Source organism: Chenopodium album, chromosome 3, assembly GCF_948465745.1.
Source record: "Chenopodium album chromosome 3, dcCheAlbu1.1, whole genome shotgun sequence".
NCBI lineage: Eukaryota > Viridiplantae > Streptophyta > Magnoliopsida > Caryophyllales > Amaranthaceae > Chenopodium > Chenopodium album.
The window spans coordinates 79,935,149-79,953,270 of record NC_137836.1 but is presented as its reverse complement, the minus strand read 5'-3'; the positions used below and the strand labels follow the sequence as shown (position 1 = coordinate 79,953,270).

Here is an 18,122-nt window from a genome sequence, read left to right as displayed (position 1 = left end):
GGAGGGCAATTTCGTCAGCACACTATTCATTTGCTCGGCACTTAAAGGGGTATAGAATAGATATACTGTAGATTTATTGATCGAAGCTTCTTTCCCATGGCTTCCGAATCCCCCAGTGCTGTTCGAAAGGGTCACCATTTCCCTCAATTATTTTGATATTCTTTCCCTTATTATTTTGATTAATTTGCTGTTTCTAATTTTTATTGGGTGTTTTTGTATATTGCAGTTGTTATTCACTTGAGGGCTACTGGTGATGCTCCCATTCTCAAGCAACAAAAATTCAAGGTCTTCCCTTTTTTCTTCTGGGTTTTTGTTAATTTTTTGTTTTAATTCATCTGAATACCTAGAATTTGCGAAATTTGTGAATTGATGAAAAGGGTATTCTATTTTTCTTTAATCCTCAAGTTTTGATGAATGGAAGTGTGACAATTAATAAAGTTTATTGTATTATGATTATGAATTTATAAAATTGGGATGATCAAGATTTTGCCGAGTGTGGTTATGAATTATGATCTTATGTTATTTCTTAGGACTAAGGGCAGGTCTATTAATGGTAGGAAGAGGGATTAGGTGCTTCAAAGCGTTTTACCTAATTCGTTGTTCTGATCATGTTTTCGTTGAAAATGAGCTGATTGGGATGGGTTAGGGCTTCTCAATCATGATTATAAGGGCAAAGAACGGCATAATTAAAAAATCTTTTGGCATAACTGATTTCGTTTAGGATATAGATTCGATCAAGATTTTATGGAAAGTGGAATATATGGGAATACAATGGCAAAAGGAGTCTTATGTAAGGGTGAAGAGCCAAAGAGCAAAGATAGCATTGTGTGTGAAGTATCAATATGTAGGAGAAGAGCAATGTAGCGTGTCTAGTCGAGGATGAAGGAAGATTATGTTAAGTTATAGATCAAGTAGAAATTTGTTAACCTGTCTTTGAGAGACTTTGATATTCATTTACCTCTACAAGGGTTAAGAAATTGCGGATTAATGTTTACTTGTATATGATTTGGTGATTATATATGCCGTATATTTCTGTTTATAAACAGAGACTGCAAACCATAAGAAGAGGAGGGGGGGGGGGGGGGGGTGTCATTCTGGATTCCATAATGACTAGGGTATGAGTATGCTAGAGTATAACCGCAACAATGGCTTTAGTCCTGGGCATAACAACACAACAAAAGTTTCACTGGCAAAGTGTACTCAAGGAATCACCACACTAAGTCTTTGTTGTGGCTTAGTGATCATTATAAATTGTGGAGACTTTCTATGTAATAAATTGTCATTGACACTCTTCAAAGACAACAATTGAGCGATATAGCATGTATTGGGATCCCTGAAACCCTTAAATGGTACAATTAGACTGAGAGATGAAAGTGGACTTTTATTAATAGATTACCACAAGATATCACTTTTCTATCAAATATGGTAGTCTGGTGAGGTTGTATTTAAGTTAAAGGGGGAAGAAGTTGCAATTGGTGTCAGTTTATGGCTGTGGTGGGCCGGTAGCACCGTAGCAGTTTCTGTGTAGCAGAAAATCAAATATTCTGGGCTATCATAAGGGGCCTTTTCTGTTACCACAACTTTTAAGTGAGACAATGCTAATAACAATCTAACATAATCAGATTGCTTAGATTGGGAAAGGCGCAACACTAGACACTTTTAATTTAACTTTGTGTGAATGCAGGCTATTATCATCTAACTTATTAGTTCAGAAGATTGCTTGGTATTATTCATCAGCTCTAGTGATGGTCGAATTTTAAGTTCTTTAGTGTGACTGATGCTATGTGTAATTTGATTGAATGTATAGAATATAACAGACCAGTTACATAATTTCTCTACCTGTTCTTTTTCTTTTGTATGCTGTATGTGAAAAGCTGACAGACAAAGTATTATTGACAAGATTACATGTTTGCAGTTGTAACCAAATATGAAAATTTTAAATTGCCAATGCTCTCTTTCATGGTTTTTATAATTGTTGTCACTTTCTGTCATAGCAATATCATACATGTATAAATGTTGTCACTTTCTGTCATAGCAGCTTTGGATGACTTCTCTGTTTCTCTCCATGTTTACCTTTGTATGACATATCCTTCATTCCCTGTATCTATTTATGTGGAAATAACTTGTTAATCCGATATTGTATCTGAAATGTAGACAAGTGTTGCACTAATGGGAAATAATTGTTGCGCCCGCTGAATAATAAAGATGTTTTTTTTTTTTTTTTTTTTTTTTTTCTGGGATTATTTGTTCTAAGAAATCATCTTTTACAATTTTTTGTGTGGTTTATTTGCTTGGTTGTTGATTATTTTTTTGCAATAAAGAATGAGAAACAGTTTATTATATTTGTTCTTCACTTGAGAACTCTCTGTTCTCTGTTCTTTTTCCTAAACATTGTTTACTTCTTTCAGGTTTCTGGCACCGATAAATTTGCTAGTGTTATTGATTTTTTACGTCGTCAACTTCACAAAGATACCTTGGTAGGTGGCTTTTATGCTTTTTTTTTTCCATGCCTGAAATAAATAATTAATCTTTTTTCCTTTTCCTTTTGGATGTCTGTGTACAGTTTGTTTACATCAACAGTGCCTTTTCTCCAAATCCAGATGAATCAGTGATAGATCTCTACAATGTAAGTTGTGTTTTGCTTGATGGGAGAAAGTCAGTTTAAGATCTTGATAGGATTAGAGATTGTTGGATATTTATTGCTCTATGGCTTCCTGTGCATTGAAGGTTTGATAAACATATTTGCATTAGATTTCACTATTACTACAGTTTGGAAAAGAAAATTTAGCTTTAGGTTATATAATTTCTACAAGAAATTAGAGTAGAAGATGTTTGTAATACTCTTGTCATTACCATAAAAAAATGTAAGATGTTTTACTATTTGCTTAAATCTTTCAAACTTTATTATCGTTTGATTTGAAATATTTAACAATGATGTTGTAGTGTATTGATGGTTAAGCTCTCGTTTTTCCTTTTACAAGTTGCATGTTCGATACTTAGCAACAATCATTTTTAAATTGAGGGGATTATTTGAAATTGAAACATTTGCATATGAGGAGAGTGCCATGTGACACATAGACATTGCTAGGAACACTTTTTTCTTCTTTTTCTTTTTCTTTTTCTTTTTAAAAATAAATAAATTATATAACTAGTAGTATAGATATTGATTTGAAATAATGTGAAGCTGAGTCTATTTCGATAATTAGGTCTTGTTCCCAAAATCCCAAGATCACCAACCTTATTTAGTGTTTACAATTTTGTAATCCTCTCCGTTGGAATACTTTATGGGTGCAATTGTTTCAGTGTGTCTTAGGATTGTAATACAGGAAGTTTGTTTGATCTCATTAGCTTCTACATAATATTTTTTATCATGCACTTATGTCTGATTATGTAGAAATGAGCTCTTGTATAGTGGGCAATGGCAGTAACCTGTGGAGTTGACCTGACCTAACCGGTCAATTAGTGCATGGACTCAGGCCTCAATATTGAATGCCTTTGGTGTGTGTGTGTCCTTAGTGTTCTGTATGGAAAGCACACATGAGCTGAATGCCTGAATTCTGAGGGTTAGCTTAGTGCTCTTAGAAGTTTGATGGAATTTTGTTCCATGGAATTCTTATGTTTATGGTGTCCGGGAGTCTATGTTGCCTGATCAGCTTGTTGATTGCATACAGAGTTTATATCACATGTGAACTTCTTTTGAAGCTCCTTGACAGTGTAGAGAGACCACCTGTGGAACAAATTTCTAATTCCCCCAACCTATTTGTGAAATCTTATGTCACGGTAAGGTAATTCAGGCATCTTTAGTTTTACTTAGCAACTATATCGAACAGTTGCTTGCACATCTTAGAAATTGATCGGGTGAGACCAAAAGGGGTTTGTGGTGTTTGAGATAGTTTCGGGTGACTGATAATTAGCTGAATAATACTACATATTTAATCATCCAAATACTGCTTAGTTTGATGGTATTAGGACCTCTGTAATATGGCCTTTTTTCTGTATCACTATGCCAATCTTCTGGCTAGCTACCACTGCCTGAACCCGACTCTTTCCCCTTCACCACCTGAAGAGGAGGGGGGGGGGGGGGTGATTAAGATGATTAAGAATTTGCTTTATTGAAGCAACTTATAAACAGCTAACTCTTGATATCATTGCAGAACTTCGGAATTGATGGTAAGCTGGTTGTCAATTATGCTTGTTCCATGGCTTGGGGCTGACTCTGGTGGTGATGTCTGATTGTTGTTATGGCTATATCATATTACCAGTAAGTTTAGATTCTCCAGTATTTTTTTTTCTAGAAATGAGCCATGAAAGATAATTCAGTTCAAAGTTACCTGTATATTTATCATGATTTTCTTGAATTGATCAGAAATGTACATTCAGCTTGCTTAATGAAGTTCTTCGCTGCTATATGGGGAAAATCTCAAGGTGATGGTTTAACTGATAGATTTTGATTTGTGTCTTTCTGAAGCATGCTGGTTCTCTCTGTCTACCTTTAGTGTGTCATAATGCAGCAATACACGTTATTTTTTCTTGATTTCACTTGTAAAGTTGACATGATTTTTGTTAATGTTTGTAAAAAGCCAAAGAATTAGTTTTGTAAAAACTTCAGTCCTGCATCTTGTTCGTTTTCCTTCGTCTTTCTTTCTTTGAAACTAAATGTCTGTAAAAAAAAAGCCGATTAGTTTGATTTGTAAAAACTTCAGTATTTACTACTAAGTGCTCATTTTCCTTCTTTCCTTATTTAAAACTCTCCAGTAAAGGTGTATTCTTTTCAATTACTTGGATTCAACTAATAATCTGGCTCTAGCAGAATCTAATTTAACTGCACTATAATTGCAACTTTGCAAGTGAATGCAATTAAATTAAAATGGTGTAAAACAGTTGTTTAAAATGACATCCTTGGTAACTTGATGTTGTCTCTGACTCTGGCCAACAATTTAGGCAATGTTTATGCTAATAAGTTTTGTGAAATTGAACCAACCACCCACTTCTAAGCCTCAGATAAGACGACTCATGTCCTTTACAGTTCTGGCTTGGATTATTGGATTCGGGTAGGCCTATACCAAATTAACTGAACCATTCGGCTATTTTCGACGAGTCTTAGAGAAATGCTATAGCTTTGAGTCCATGATAAATGAGGTGAAAAACACCAATTACCACATATTAATAAGGCTGTTTATATTTAAGTTTTTAAACGAGTGAACATTTAGGAACTATTTAGAATTGAGGATTGAACTCACTTAATCAGTAATAGCTTTGCTATTGTTTATCTAAACTTTCATATCAAGTTTTTTTTTTTTTTTTTTTGAAACCAACTTTCATATCAAGTTCAATCTGTTTGGATTTCATTTAAAATCAGATCCCTAATCCAGATAATTCAATTCAAACAATCGAGCACGAGCCAGTCTTGTTAGTTAGGTCTCTTTAGTTCTATCTTCTATTGCCTTATACGTTAATAACCCATGATATGTTTTACTAATTTATATACTCGTACTTTTTATGGAAGTGACAATTAGGCCGTTAAGATTGGGTTATTCTCGATTAAAACTAGATACTTTGGGTAAGGTCGAGAACAGTCCTCCCATGCCGAATAAAGTCCGAGTAGTTGATTCTATATTAGTAAGACAGAGTCCAATGACTAGAGGAGGCACAACTCACCTCCCAAACCCATGTGTGGGTGTGGGTTAAGCTGATCCCCCACACCATCCAACACCAAATTGTAACTCTCCATTGGTGCCTTCTTTTCCTCTCTTCTAACTTCCAAGGACTAGTAGTCGTAGTAGTAACCTACGTTTTCCCTTCCCTTTTTGGCTTCTTCCCATTTATTAATTTTATCATATCTTAGTTTATGATAAAGTAGTGTGAATATTGGACCATCAAATTATGCATATTTATTTGACTTCCTCCTCAATAATATCTTATACTCTACATTATTAAAAATGATAATTTAAATTCAACGGTTTATACAAAAGAAGTGTTTCCTGCTTGATCATGAATCAGGTATACTTTACCACCATATATTTGCAATTATCAACCGTTGATTTATTTGATATGGTTTAGATTTGGATGGTCTAGATTTGAGGTGACAATAAGCTAAAATAGATGCAAACACAGTGGATAAAATCTTCCAAGTCGCTCTGATCTTTGTTATTTGTTGCTGTCTGTATTAAGGCTACCCCTGCAACGACTGAAAGGGGGGAAGGGAGAGGGATATTTCATTCAAGGAACGATACCCAAGATTTTTTTTTAATTTTGTTATTACTCCATTTTGTTGTATGATTTTCTTATTGGTTAACAAATTGGACATCCACTTTGTGTTAAGGACCCTTTTCTCAGTATAAGAAGTCTATAATAATTAGCGAGTACAAGTACTTTTATCAAACAATTTTGTGTAAACCAACTAATACAATAAGCTAACAATTAATTACTAATGCAATTAATTTACGTGAATAAGAAAACAATTATTTAGTTATTATTCGTAAAGTGATACTCTGAAAAATCCGTTAATACTTTTTATCTCTTTACTTGTACTGTATTGAACAGTACACCATATTTCGCAACTAAGTTTTGAGGGCTCGAGAATAGGTTTATTAGAATTTATTTATTATATACACCCGGGTGTACCGTATACCCTAGCTATTTTATTTGCTCATTTATTAAATGAGCAAAAATTAATGAGCAAATAACTTGGTGTACAACACACCCGGGTGTAGTGGACAAACTCTATAAATCTATACTATACTCGAATTTTAAATAATGATAAATCTTATAAATCATATGAATGTACTCGTACTAAAGATATAAAAAATTAATAATACTCGACTAATATAATCCAATTCACAAATGAGCTTATTCCCAAAGAAGGTTAGTATGAAAAAGTTATAAGAAAAAAACGTCAGATAAATTAAAAGGTAGTGTAAGAAGTAAGGACCAAGTTTGAATTTAATTTGTCTTTCATATTGTCTAACATTAGATTTATTAGTCTTGATGACAGAGTGAGTTGTGGGTCGGTTTCCCCTATTTCTTAGAACTTTGAGCTTCTTTCAACTAATATATACACTTGCACATTTTACTACCTACACAAACATAAACAACAACAACAAAAAATGAGCAATTGGTTAGGATTTTCTCTCACTCCACACCCTCACCTTCATCACCATATAGTTGATGATAATGGTTCTCATAACTCACACCACCAACTGCAAGAGGTTGATCAAAGGAACTCGACACCGTCTTCGCCGCCACACCGTAACAACAACGTCACCTCCTTTATGCCTCTTCGCTCCGATGGCTCCCTCTTTGCTACCGCCCTTAATGATGGTCTTCACGACCTTCCTTTTACTACCTCCCACCCTCAACTTCAAGGTTCGTTCTTTTTTAATTGCAACATTTTTATTTTAAGTAACACTTTTTTCCCGATAAGACACATGTCTATTTAAATTTTGTACACAAATTTTATTGTCTATATTTAAATCTTGTACACAAAATTTATGTTCTTTGTCCATTATCATCTTTAAATAATTACCCAAGTTAACCTTTTTAAAATTGCCCTACCTAAAATTTATAGTATAGTCTAGTATAATTGTTCTATATGTTGCATACTTGCATGCCCATATAAATGCATTATTTTTGGTACAATAAAAAAAGTAAATTTAAAAAAAAAAATCATGGAGATTAATTAATTTATTAATGATTTTATATTTTTGAAAAATTAGAGTGGAAGTATGAAAATGATGAGCAACCAAAGCTAGAAGATTTTATGGGATGTTGTTACTCAACTTCTCAAGACCAAGAAAACAAAATGGTAATCAACGTAAATGCACTTCCCCAAGACCAATTCTCCTCAAATAATAATTTGCTCTCAATTCAAGCATGTCCTTATCCTCCCGCCCCTCGAGGCGGCGGGTGTGATGAAAATAGAGGTGAACTTCTCAGTGGCGCGCAACCTCTTCAATGCCACTACTCATCATCCCCCTTTGACGGAGCTGCCATCTCTCAATTCAAATCCTGGCTAAGGCAAACCCCGCCAACGGTCGAACACACTACAACCACTCATTTTAGTGGCATCGAGAATGGTGTTCAACCCCAACCGCTTTCACTCTCCGTTAGCCCAATGGTAGGACTCGAAGAGGTGACCGATGTCAAGAAACGAGGGCAAGCTAAGTTGGTTAATGGTGGTAGAGAACTCGTCCCTAGAAAATCACTTGACACATTCGGTCATAGAACATCTCAATATCGTGGAGTTACCAAGTATGTTTTTATTTTCCATTCTCCGTCTCAAAAATTAATGTCACTATTTTTATCTTTTTGGTTGCGCTCATTTTTTAACACGAAAATATTGGCCAGGCATAGGTGGACAGGAAGATATGAGGCACATTTATGGGATAATAGCTGTAGAAAAGAAGGACAAACTAGGAAAGGAAGGCAAGGTAAGAGTTCAATTTTATTTTATTTTCTCCAAAAAAAACACAATTTAATTGAAAATTTTATTGATTGGTGAAGGGTTTTATACGTTTCTTCTGTAATTTCACGTGAAACTAACTGATTTTTTTTTTTTTTCTCCACTCATTTCTCACTTTCTGGAATTTGGAATTATTCAATATTGCAGTTTACCTTGGTATGTGAAACTTCCTTAACTTTATTTTGACTTACTTTCTTCTGAAATTAGTAGTACTAAAAGCTTAATTTTCATTTATTAGCGAATATTGTGTACTTTTTTCTTTTTTATTCTGCTTATATTCAAATTGCATGCATTGAAATAATGAAAAGTTGGTTATAAACCAATGGTTTAAAATCAATTTTGATATTTATAATTATAGTTGATCTTAAATAATTATACTGTTGAAAGGGGTTATTGTAAAAGTCTATAAGAATCACATCATGGCATCAGAGACTTGGATTTGATACTTTGCATCACATCTATTACTCTTTGCTCTGTTAACTTCTTGTGTAAGCAGCTTGGTTTAAATTCTTGTGCTCCATGACATTAGTACTCTTTTGTTCGGATTTAATTGTCATGTTCGTTGTGATTTAGACTACTTTTGTACTCGTAAAAACTAATTCCAAAGAAACGTAAAGATGTAAGTGTTGATAAAATCTACTACGAGTAGTCCGTATTGATTGTACAGGAAGTGAATTCTATTAGATAAGAGTAGTCCTCATGTAGACGGTAGAGTATATGAAGTGTTACTCGTACTCATGTATTTATACACCATTATTACTCGTACTAATACTATTAGAATCATAGTCATATTAAGACGAGTTATTAATGGTTCATCTCCCTATATGACAAAATTACACATCGTTCAATGATGTTAAACTATGACTACTCAATCTAACACTATATTGATATGGAGGTAATGTTTGTTTACATTAGGTGGTTATGACAAAGAAGAAAAGGCAGCTAGAGCTTATGATTTAGCAGCACTGAAATACTGGGGCCCAACTACTCATATAAATTTCCCTGTAAGTTCGTTGTTTAAGTCAAACACTACTTAATCAAGCAAATGTACTGATTTCACTTTAATTAGACTTCGTTGACTTTTAACTTTTGATCTTTACTCCCTAACTAGCTAACTGATTATGAGAAAGAACTTGAAGATATGAAGAACATGAATAGACAAGAATTTGTTGCCCACCTAAGAAGGTACGTTATGTACTCAATGTAGCGTCATGTTTACCGAGCTAGTTTAAATTACACCATCAACGTACACGACTATTAGTCTTGGTCAAAGAGATCGAGTGCTTAAAAATGGTTCATGACGTGTTTGAGTGTTTGACACAGGCAAAGCAGTGGATTTTCAAGAGGAGCATCAATGTACCGAGGAGTAACAAGGTATGTATGTGTGACAGAGGAGGACAATTAAAAGGCTTCAACAATAAAAGTAAAAGTCAATAATTATAGTTAATAATAGTGCAAAGTTGGCAGCTTTTATTTTCAATCATAAAATTCAATAATTGGGAAAAATGAATAATACTACATTGGATATTATTTGCATGTGACTATTGCATTGGACTTACATTTTTGGTAAATAAAAATAAATAAATGTATCTCAAATTTGCTGTTATTTGCTAAGTTTATTTTTTGCTCGTTGCTTTCAGACATCATCAGCATGGAAGGTGGCAGGCTCGAATTGGAAGGGTAGCAGGCAACAAGGACTTATACCTTGGCACTTTCAGTAATTTTTTCTACTCCTTTTATTTTTCTAATGTTTTTCTTTATAACTTATTGAAAATTTACTTCTTGCTCTTGCAAACTTTTCTTGATATTCACTATAGAGACAACCACGTGTAAAAATATTGTAGACGAGGTTTAATTCCATTTTTGATACCTTAATTTAACTAATTGCTGATATCTTAGACCTTTCACATTTTACTTTGTTAAGATACAAACGTGTTTCTATTAACAAATATCTTGATGCACGTTCCTAGTGCATCTTCGTGATCACGGTGTACTTGTTTCATTAATATTTTCATGTGCATATGTTAGGCACACAAGAGGAGGCAGCACAAGCGTATGACATAGCAGCTATCAAGTTTAGAGGCACAAGTGCAGTAACCAATTTCGACATAAGCAGGTACGATGTCAAGAGAATATGCTCGAGCTCAACTCTCCTTGGAGCTGATCAAGCTAAGCGACCATCACCAAATAAGGACTCATCATCTCCACCTCCGGCGATTAGCCTAGAGGACTACAATGCTAGTTCTCAACCACTTGCTATAACAAATGGCAATGAGAATGCCTCAAATGACTTGCCTAGTAGCATGTGGAACCCTCAAGGTGATGATCAGACTCGATCTCAAGATTGCCCTGATAACACAATGTCATTGGTTTTACCTTCGAGTAATATCAATGAGAGCCACTCATCTCCAATGTACTTATCACCACAAGGTCAGAAATATGAAGAAGTCGCGATTAGTAATGATGATGGTGGTGATCGGCTTAGTAAACATAATTTGGGTGTTGTTCCTCAAATTCCAATCTTTGCTTTGTGGAATGAATGAATGAATATGCATGTAACAAGGTTTTACAGTAATGTCACATTTTGCTAGATGATCATATATTAACATAGGAAGGTAATCAAGGTAGTACTCCATAATAGTTTTTGAAGGAATTAAGTTAGCTACAGAAGTTGTCAATTACTGTGTAGGAAATTGATAGTGTTGAATTGTAGGGCTAATTCAACTAGATCGGCTTAATGCTTGTTAGATTTTGTATTTTGTTACAACAATTGGTACTTTGGTAGTCTTGACATTGACTTACATGAATCGGATGGTTGTAATTTGTAAACTCGTACGTATTATATATATATATATATATATATATATATATATATATATATATATATATATATATAAATTTTGTTTTGCCAAGACTTTTATACAATATAAAATTAACGCTTCATTATTTGAAACAATATGAACAGTATATGTTAATTGCTTTTTAAAAAGATGTTTTATAGCCACACTAATATAACCAGATCATTGATAGTTTATTATCCTACTTTAGGTAACATAATATTATAAATTGAAATATTTTAGCATGCTACAAGCTACAATAAGGGTAACAATAACCATTTGTTGACTTATTACATTGTTTTCAATTACAAACAAAATTGGAAAAAAAGAATTGAAAACAATGTGTTATCTGACCAACTGAGGAAAATCTATTGATGGTCTCATCCACATAATAAGACAAAGATGACAAATAAAGATATCAAATACTGAGGCTTGGAATCAGAATTCACAGTTGATAGTCACATTCATTTGTCTTTTTTGAAGGAGTAATATTTCTATAAGACAAGAAAAAATAGTTAGTACAAAGGATAATATTTAAGCAAAATCACATTCATTAACATGAATTTAAGCTGAATTACAATCATTAACATAAACTTGTTTTTAGTATAATCAATTTGTCACAAACTTCGCCGTTTAAAGCTTCAATGATATTAACTTATCTTAATTATGTCACTGAAATACTCATTAATGACCAAATTTATTTCATATAGTGTACTCTATTTTAGTAACAAACTCAAAATACTAAGAGTCTGTTCTCATACGTTTATTTTCATTTCAGTTCACCTCCTAATTTCCTTCTCTTATAAAATATTGAGTTCAATTCAGCTCAACTCGGCCGAATTCAGCCTATGAGAACAAGCCCTAAATGTATGTTATACATACAGTTTCATGTCAATGACTATAATTCGGTCATAATCCATGTTAATAAGTGTAATTCTCTCAGATAATTATACTATCACTCATTATACGATCAACATTACCATCCATTCTGTTACGCGATATGCCTCTTAATTCTTATGTGGATGCTCTAGCATGAGTAACAAACTAACAATATAATGCATGGACAGTCCAAGGTGTGTGTTTTTAGTGTGGGAGGTTAGTGTAGCCAGAAGTCAGAAGTAGTACAGGGGTTAATTGAGCTTGGCACATAGTGGCTCGAAAATCAAGCTAATTCTGGTGGCTAGTGAGCTAAAATACAACAGATTGATTTGATAGAACAATACTGGAGAAAGAAAGAGCTGTACCTCTTTTGCAGAAATAAACAAGGCAGAGAATAGAGCTAGAGAACACTTAAATAACGCTGCTCCCTTCATTTTTCCTTCTGCCTGCAATTGGAACTTTAATTTATTTATGCTTATCTTTAAACTTGTGTAACAAACCTTCTTCACCAATATCTTTGTCCTTGTACTCTCACTTCTATTGGTTCATTTCCCCCAATGCCATTTTGCTAATTTTGAACTTTTACCTTTTTTTTAAAAAATACAATTTCACTTTTAAACTATTCACAAATTACACTTTAATTTATATTTTAATAAAACATAGTCAAGTGAAATTTTGTTTGAATATCAATTTGTATTTTAATACTCCGTAATACACACTTTTTATAATTTTATAATGTCGAAAACTAGAGATATTAATAGTTTAAATAGTGTCTTGACAAGCATAATAAAATAAATGTGTCATCTAAATAAAACCGGATGTAGTATAATAAAATTTCAATAGGCTACTTAGGGCTTGTTCACACAACTAAACTGAGCTGAACTGAACCGAACTAATTTGAGCTGAATATAGCTTAAATGAATATTTTATGAGAGAAGGAAATTAGGAGCTGAATTGAACTGAATTGAATTGAGCTGAACTGAACTGATTGGAGTTGAGCTAAACTAAACTAAACAATAATTAAGCTGAAGTGAACATGCCTTTAGAAAACTTGGGAAAATTAAATACAACCATCTATTGCCACTTTGTAAAATGGTCAAATGGACCATTTTTTCTACTTGAGGTACTTGTTTGTTGCTTTCTTATACTTAATCTAGTTATCTAGTGTTAATTACTTAAATATATTATTATTTTTAAGCTACTTATATAAAGTTTAATTTTTAACCTACTTACATCGGTCCTACTCCTACTTCAAGATCCGTAACTCGCTATAACTCTTATAAGACCTTTTTAGTTAACACTTTATTTATACAAGTGATAATCCTGTTAATAATTTGATGGGGTAAAACATGCAAAACCTTTTACAACCTCAAACCAAACAATTGATCAATTTAATTATAACAATTTGGCTAATAAATTGTTCAATAATTATACTTCGTATTGAAGATCCCCTACTGTGTTTGTTGTTTTTAGGGAGAATGATTTACATATTATTTCTAGGGTAAACATTCCCCTAAATCAATTTATTTATTTTTTTTTTTTTTATGGAGGGATAGATCAAAATTTTAAGTTTATCTCAATTCTTAAAAAAAATGTTTATGGTGAAAGATGGACCCTAACTGTCTATGTCAAAAAAAAAAAAAAAAAAAAAAAAAAAAAAAAAAAAAAAAAAAAGAGGAAAAAAAAGACTATCACGCTGAAAAAAAAAAGGGGGAGGGTGGGGTGTGGGGGGGGGGGGGGGGGGGTACAAGGGGAAAAAAAAAAGTTATAACAAAGGTTGGGCCCTTTCCCAACAAAGCTTAAAAGCAAGGTTAATGAAAAATCTGGACCACATTTATGACATTTGGGCTACCCTTAAACTTAAGCTACTCCGTATCATTTATCTGATGGGCTTTCTTTGCCAAATTAGTGTATCTTACAAGTACCCAGTTTTTTTTTTTTTGTTTAAGTGTGTGTGAAAAATAAAATAAAATAGGCATTTAGGCTTTAGCAATTTAGAAATGCCCTTAAGGCCTCAACGAATCCTGTAAATATAAATAATAGGAATTCATATTACTACGTATATATATAAAAAAAAAATTATATTCATTTGATTATGTAAATAGCTATACGTTAAAAAAAAAAAAAAAAAAAAAAAAAAAAAAAAAAGATTGTGTTAAAAAAATAAAAAAAAAACTAAGAATAAGGGTTTGTTCTCATACGTTGAAATTCAGTTTTCTTCATTTCAGTTCAGCTCCTAATTTCCTTCTCTTATAAAATATTCATTTCAGTTCAGTTCAGTTCAATTCACCTGAGTTCAATCAATGAGAACATGCCCTATTTTAATGGCTTGCCATTGAGAAAGTGGATATTTTGAGCATTATAAACTTGTAAGGAAGTATACATCACTTACTTGTAGGCATTTATGTTATACTATTGACTTATTACCAATGTGTGCATCAATGGATGTATATCAATTATGAAATGACACAATTTGAATGAAATTAGACCTTAATAGAAAATTTGAGTAATGTATTGTTGATTCATCTACATTCAAAATAACCCACTTTAGTCAAAATTTATTTGAAAGTTAAAAATTAACTTATACTCGTATCTAATTGAACATGAACAAATAATACTCTGTAATTTTTGTATCATAATCCTCCATTTGTAAATCATATAACACTCTAACACTATGTAATATTTTTTAGGTGGTGCAGAAAAACAATTTGCCACTAGTTAAGCTTGTGTAGACCTTTAGGTTTTGGGAGTATTTGCTGTATTTCCTTTTACAACATACCATAACACAATAATTAATCATCTTTCTTAGTACTCATAATAAATAATGCTTTAGGATTTTTTTTTTTATTTTGTTTTGTTTTGTTTTTTAACATGAAAAAAAAAAAAAAAGAAAAGCAGAAAAAAAAGAAGTCGTTCAATTTCCTTGTAGTTGCAGTCTCTCTCTTTCTGTTTCTCTCTCTAAAAGACAGCGTGTAATACTCTGTCTGTGGAAGCAGATCAAATCCATTCCCCAAAACCCATTTTTTTTTTTAATTTTATTATTATTATTATTATTATTTTTTACCCCCTTCTTCTTCGTTGTTGCTGTTTCGGAAGAATTTCAGATTGACAACTCTTCTTCCTCAAATCTTCAATGGAAAGCTCTTATCTTTCACATTAGAAACAAGAATAAATTGATGAGTGGCAAATTCCTGAAACCAGAAATTATATTCATGTCCTAACCCTAAATTCCTCTTTTGATTTTCTGGGTTTGCTTATTTTTCCCGATTATCGAGCTAGAAATAAGGGATTATCAAATTGGATGCAAATTAGAGCTACCCACTTCATCGATTTTCCAAAATTTGGTTGATTTTGTGGGATTTGAGAGGAGATTAAGATCAACGTGATTCGAGTTGCCTATTTCACAAATTTGTTTGATTTGGGGATAACCCATATGATTGAAAATGGTGGGTATGTAGGAAATCTATGAAATTTTGAGAATTTATTCTTAAAAGATCTTGCAATGGAGCCAAGACCGCCATTAATGAAGCTGCTGAAATTGGGGCTTTTATTAACTTTCTTCATCATTGTTGTTGAATCCCAACAACAAACTCAACAATCATCCCAACAACAATCTCAACAATCACAGGCTGTGCAAGATACAATCAATGATCGACAACCACCACCACCACAAACACCGCCACCATTCATGCTCTCTCCTCCACCACCACCATTGCCTTCGCCTCCGCCATCGCCTCGAATGCCTCCTCCGCCTCCGCCATCGCCTCGAATGCCTCCTCCGCCTCCTCCTCCAATTTCCCCACCTCCTTCGTCTCCGCCGCCTCCTCTAGTGCCTCCTCCTCCGCCTCCACCACCATTGCCGCCTCCGCCATCGCTACACCCTCACCCGCATCGTATGTCGAATTCGAATTCGGAAGCAAACGCTATGAGAAGCCATAAACACAAGTCTAATTTGAATATTGGTAAGAAAGTTGGGTTATTGTTTGCTGGAATTGCTGTGATCTTGCAAATTGGAGTGGTGAGTTTCCTAGCTTTTAAAAGGAGACAGCTTTATAAGATGCGTGACTAATATGTTTGCCTTATGATGATCAAATAGTTTTTTTTTTTTACTTTACCTTTTTTCTTCTTCATGTATTCACTTGTTATTCATTACAGTACTAAATTGTTTAGGAGTTATAGTGATTCTTTTTTCACGGTTGAGGCATAAAAGGAGGCGATTTATCGTCGATTCAGTTTGGATTGGATTGGATTTGATTAAGTTGGTGGGTATAGCTGGAGAATGTGGTGAAGATGAGTGATAGGATTAATCAGTTTTCGGATGATTCGATGTCGGAATGGAGGATTCTAGTTGAGGGATTGGAATTGGAATTTGAGCAATTGAGGATTAGTGATTTGGGGTTCTCCTTGATAATCTACTTTTCTGTAAATGGGGGTAAATCTTTGATTGTTTTTCTTTTTTCTTTCCTTGTCAAAAGTTGTGTTGAGATTCATATATCTTGTTTGCAATACATTGACTTTACAATTCATACTTGGGAATATGGAGATTTTTCTATTCTGTATTCATGTATTGGTTCTATAAAGTTTACTGACTTTGATCTAGACGGCTAACATTGTACTAATGACTGTAAGTAAGAGGAGTTATGGCAATTATCCTATTCAAATGGTTCCGTTTGTTGTCGTTGTGTTAACTATATGTTGATCATACATTGATTATAACTTGAATTGTCTTATTTGTTGCAAATTCACAATGATGGATGGAATGTGTGGATTGTTGAGCAATTTTCAGCGCTTTTTTCCATTGTTGATAGTTTTTTCACATTTAAGTTGAATGAATATCACAATTCACCACTCACTTCTTTCACGCTCTCTTCATTGTTAAGCAAGAGTTTCAGAATTCATTGGTGCTCGAAAGAATATAAGCTTACTAGCCTTACTACTTGGTTTAAGCAGTAGCAAAAGCATTTTCAACTGTTCTGTCTATTTGCAATTGATGTTAGAACAAAGGCTCTGCTTTCTTTATGTTGGCGAGCCTGATTTTGTTTGATATTAGTGTCACGGTTATCATTTTTTGGCTGCTGTTGCTTTCTTTTTGTGGTGATATGGATCTAATTTGTCATCTTCTTTCGTACGAGTCTGTAATCAAGTAGTGTACAATTAGCATCTCAAAACAGCATACTGAGTGCTAGTTTCTACAATATGGTCTGTGACAATCTTATAGCTGATGTTGTGGCCTCGTGGGACTTGAACTGTCTTGTAGCTCAGATTAATGTTGCCCATTTTAGAATCCATTGTTTGGGTATCTGTTCTTAGAGGAAGTTGCTATGTAAGCATCAAGGAAATTTTGTTCGTGAAGGAAACGAATAATAACCATTCTTTATCTTTGATAAAACTTATGTTCTTTGCTTTCACAAGAAGAGCCAAACCGTGCCAAGCTTTCTGTTTCATATGACGGGGTGCAGTTGATGTTCATGTAATGTTTTGGATGTATGTTTGATATGTGACTAGGGAAGTTGAAACTTTGGAGTAAGACAGATCAACTTGTGATAGTATTGTCTGAAATTTGAGGAATACTAGTTGAAGGGTGATGCTCAATTGTGGAACATCTTCATGTGGAAACTTTGGCTGATCTGTCCTTAATTTGCTTAGTAATTAAGGCTTACTGTATTAAGATTGTGAATTGAGTAATTGTTACTGTGACTTTTGTGTCTCCTTGGAACAAAGTGAAAAATAAAATAAAAAACTTGTCGTTGTTTTGTGGCATGTGGAGTGGTTGCTATTAAATAGACTTTTTGGGTTTGCCTTTTAGATGGATCATCCTTCTGCCTTTTTGTTTTAATCACACACCATATGCAAGACCATCCTTTCAGGTTTTCAACAGGTAAAGGTGAGTCTGGAGGTGGCAATTGGGTCATTCAGATCGGGTTCGGAGTGGACCAATTCAGGTC

General features: G+C 33.6%; 2 protein-coding genes across 2 annotated transcripts; both read left to right on the top strand.

Annotated features, from left to right (window-relative positions):
• The first annotated feature begins 14 nt into the window (after positions 1-14).
• On the top strand, positions 15-4,641 carry LOC145618795 (ubiquitin-like protein ATG12B). Its single transcript, XM_081673493.1, has 6 exons — positions 15-130; positions 227-285; positions 2,409-2,477; positions 2,564-2,626; positions 4,155-4,261; positions 4,367-4,641. The coding sequence occupies exons 1-5, from the start codon at positions 97-99 to the stop codon at positions 4,212-4,214; spliced, it is 285 nt and encodes a 94-aa protein (XP_081529619.1). The 5' UTR covers positions 15-96; the 3' UTR covers positions 4,215-4,261; positions 4,367-4,641.
• Positions 4,642-7,057: 2,416 nt separating this feature from the next.
• On the top strand, positions 7,058-11,290 carry LOC145618779 (AP2-like ethylene-responsive transcription factor ANT). The gene is made up of 8 exons (XM_081673492.1): positions 7,058-7,365; positions 7,716-8,250; positions 8,347-8,429; positions 9,377-9,465; positions 9,573-9,646; positions 9,785-9,835; positions 10,102-10,178; positions 10,490-11,290. The coding sequence occupies exons 1-8, from the start codon at positions 7,107-7,109 to the stop codon at positions 11,002-11,004; spliced, it is 1,683 nt and encodes a 560-aa protein (XP_081529618.1). The 5' UTR covers positions 7,058-7,106; the 3' UTR covers positions 11,005-11,290.
• The last annotated feature ends 6,832 nt before the right edge of the window (positions 11,291-18,122 follow it).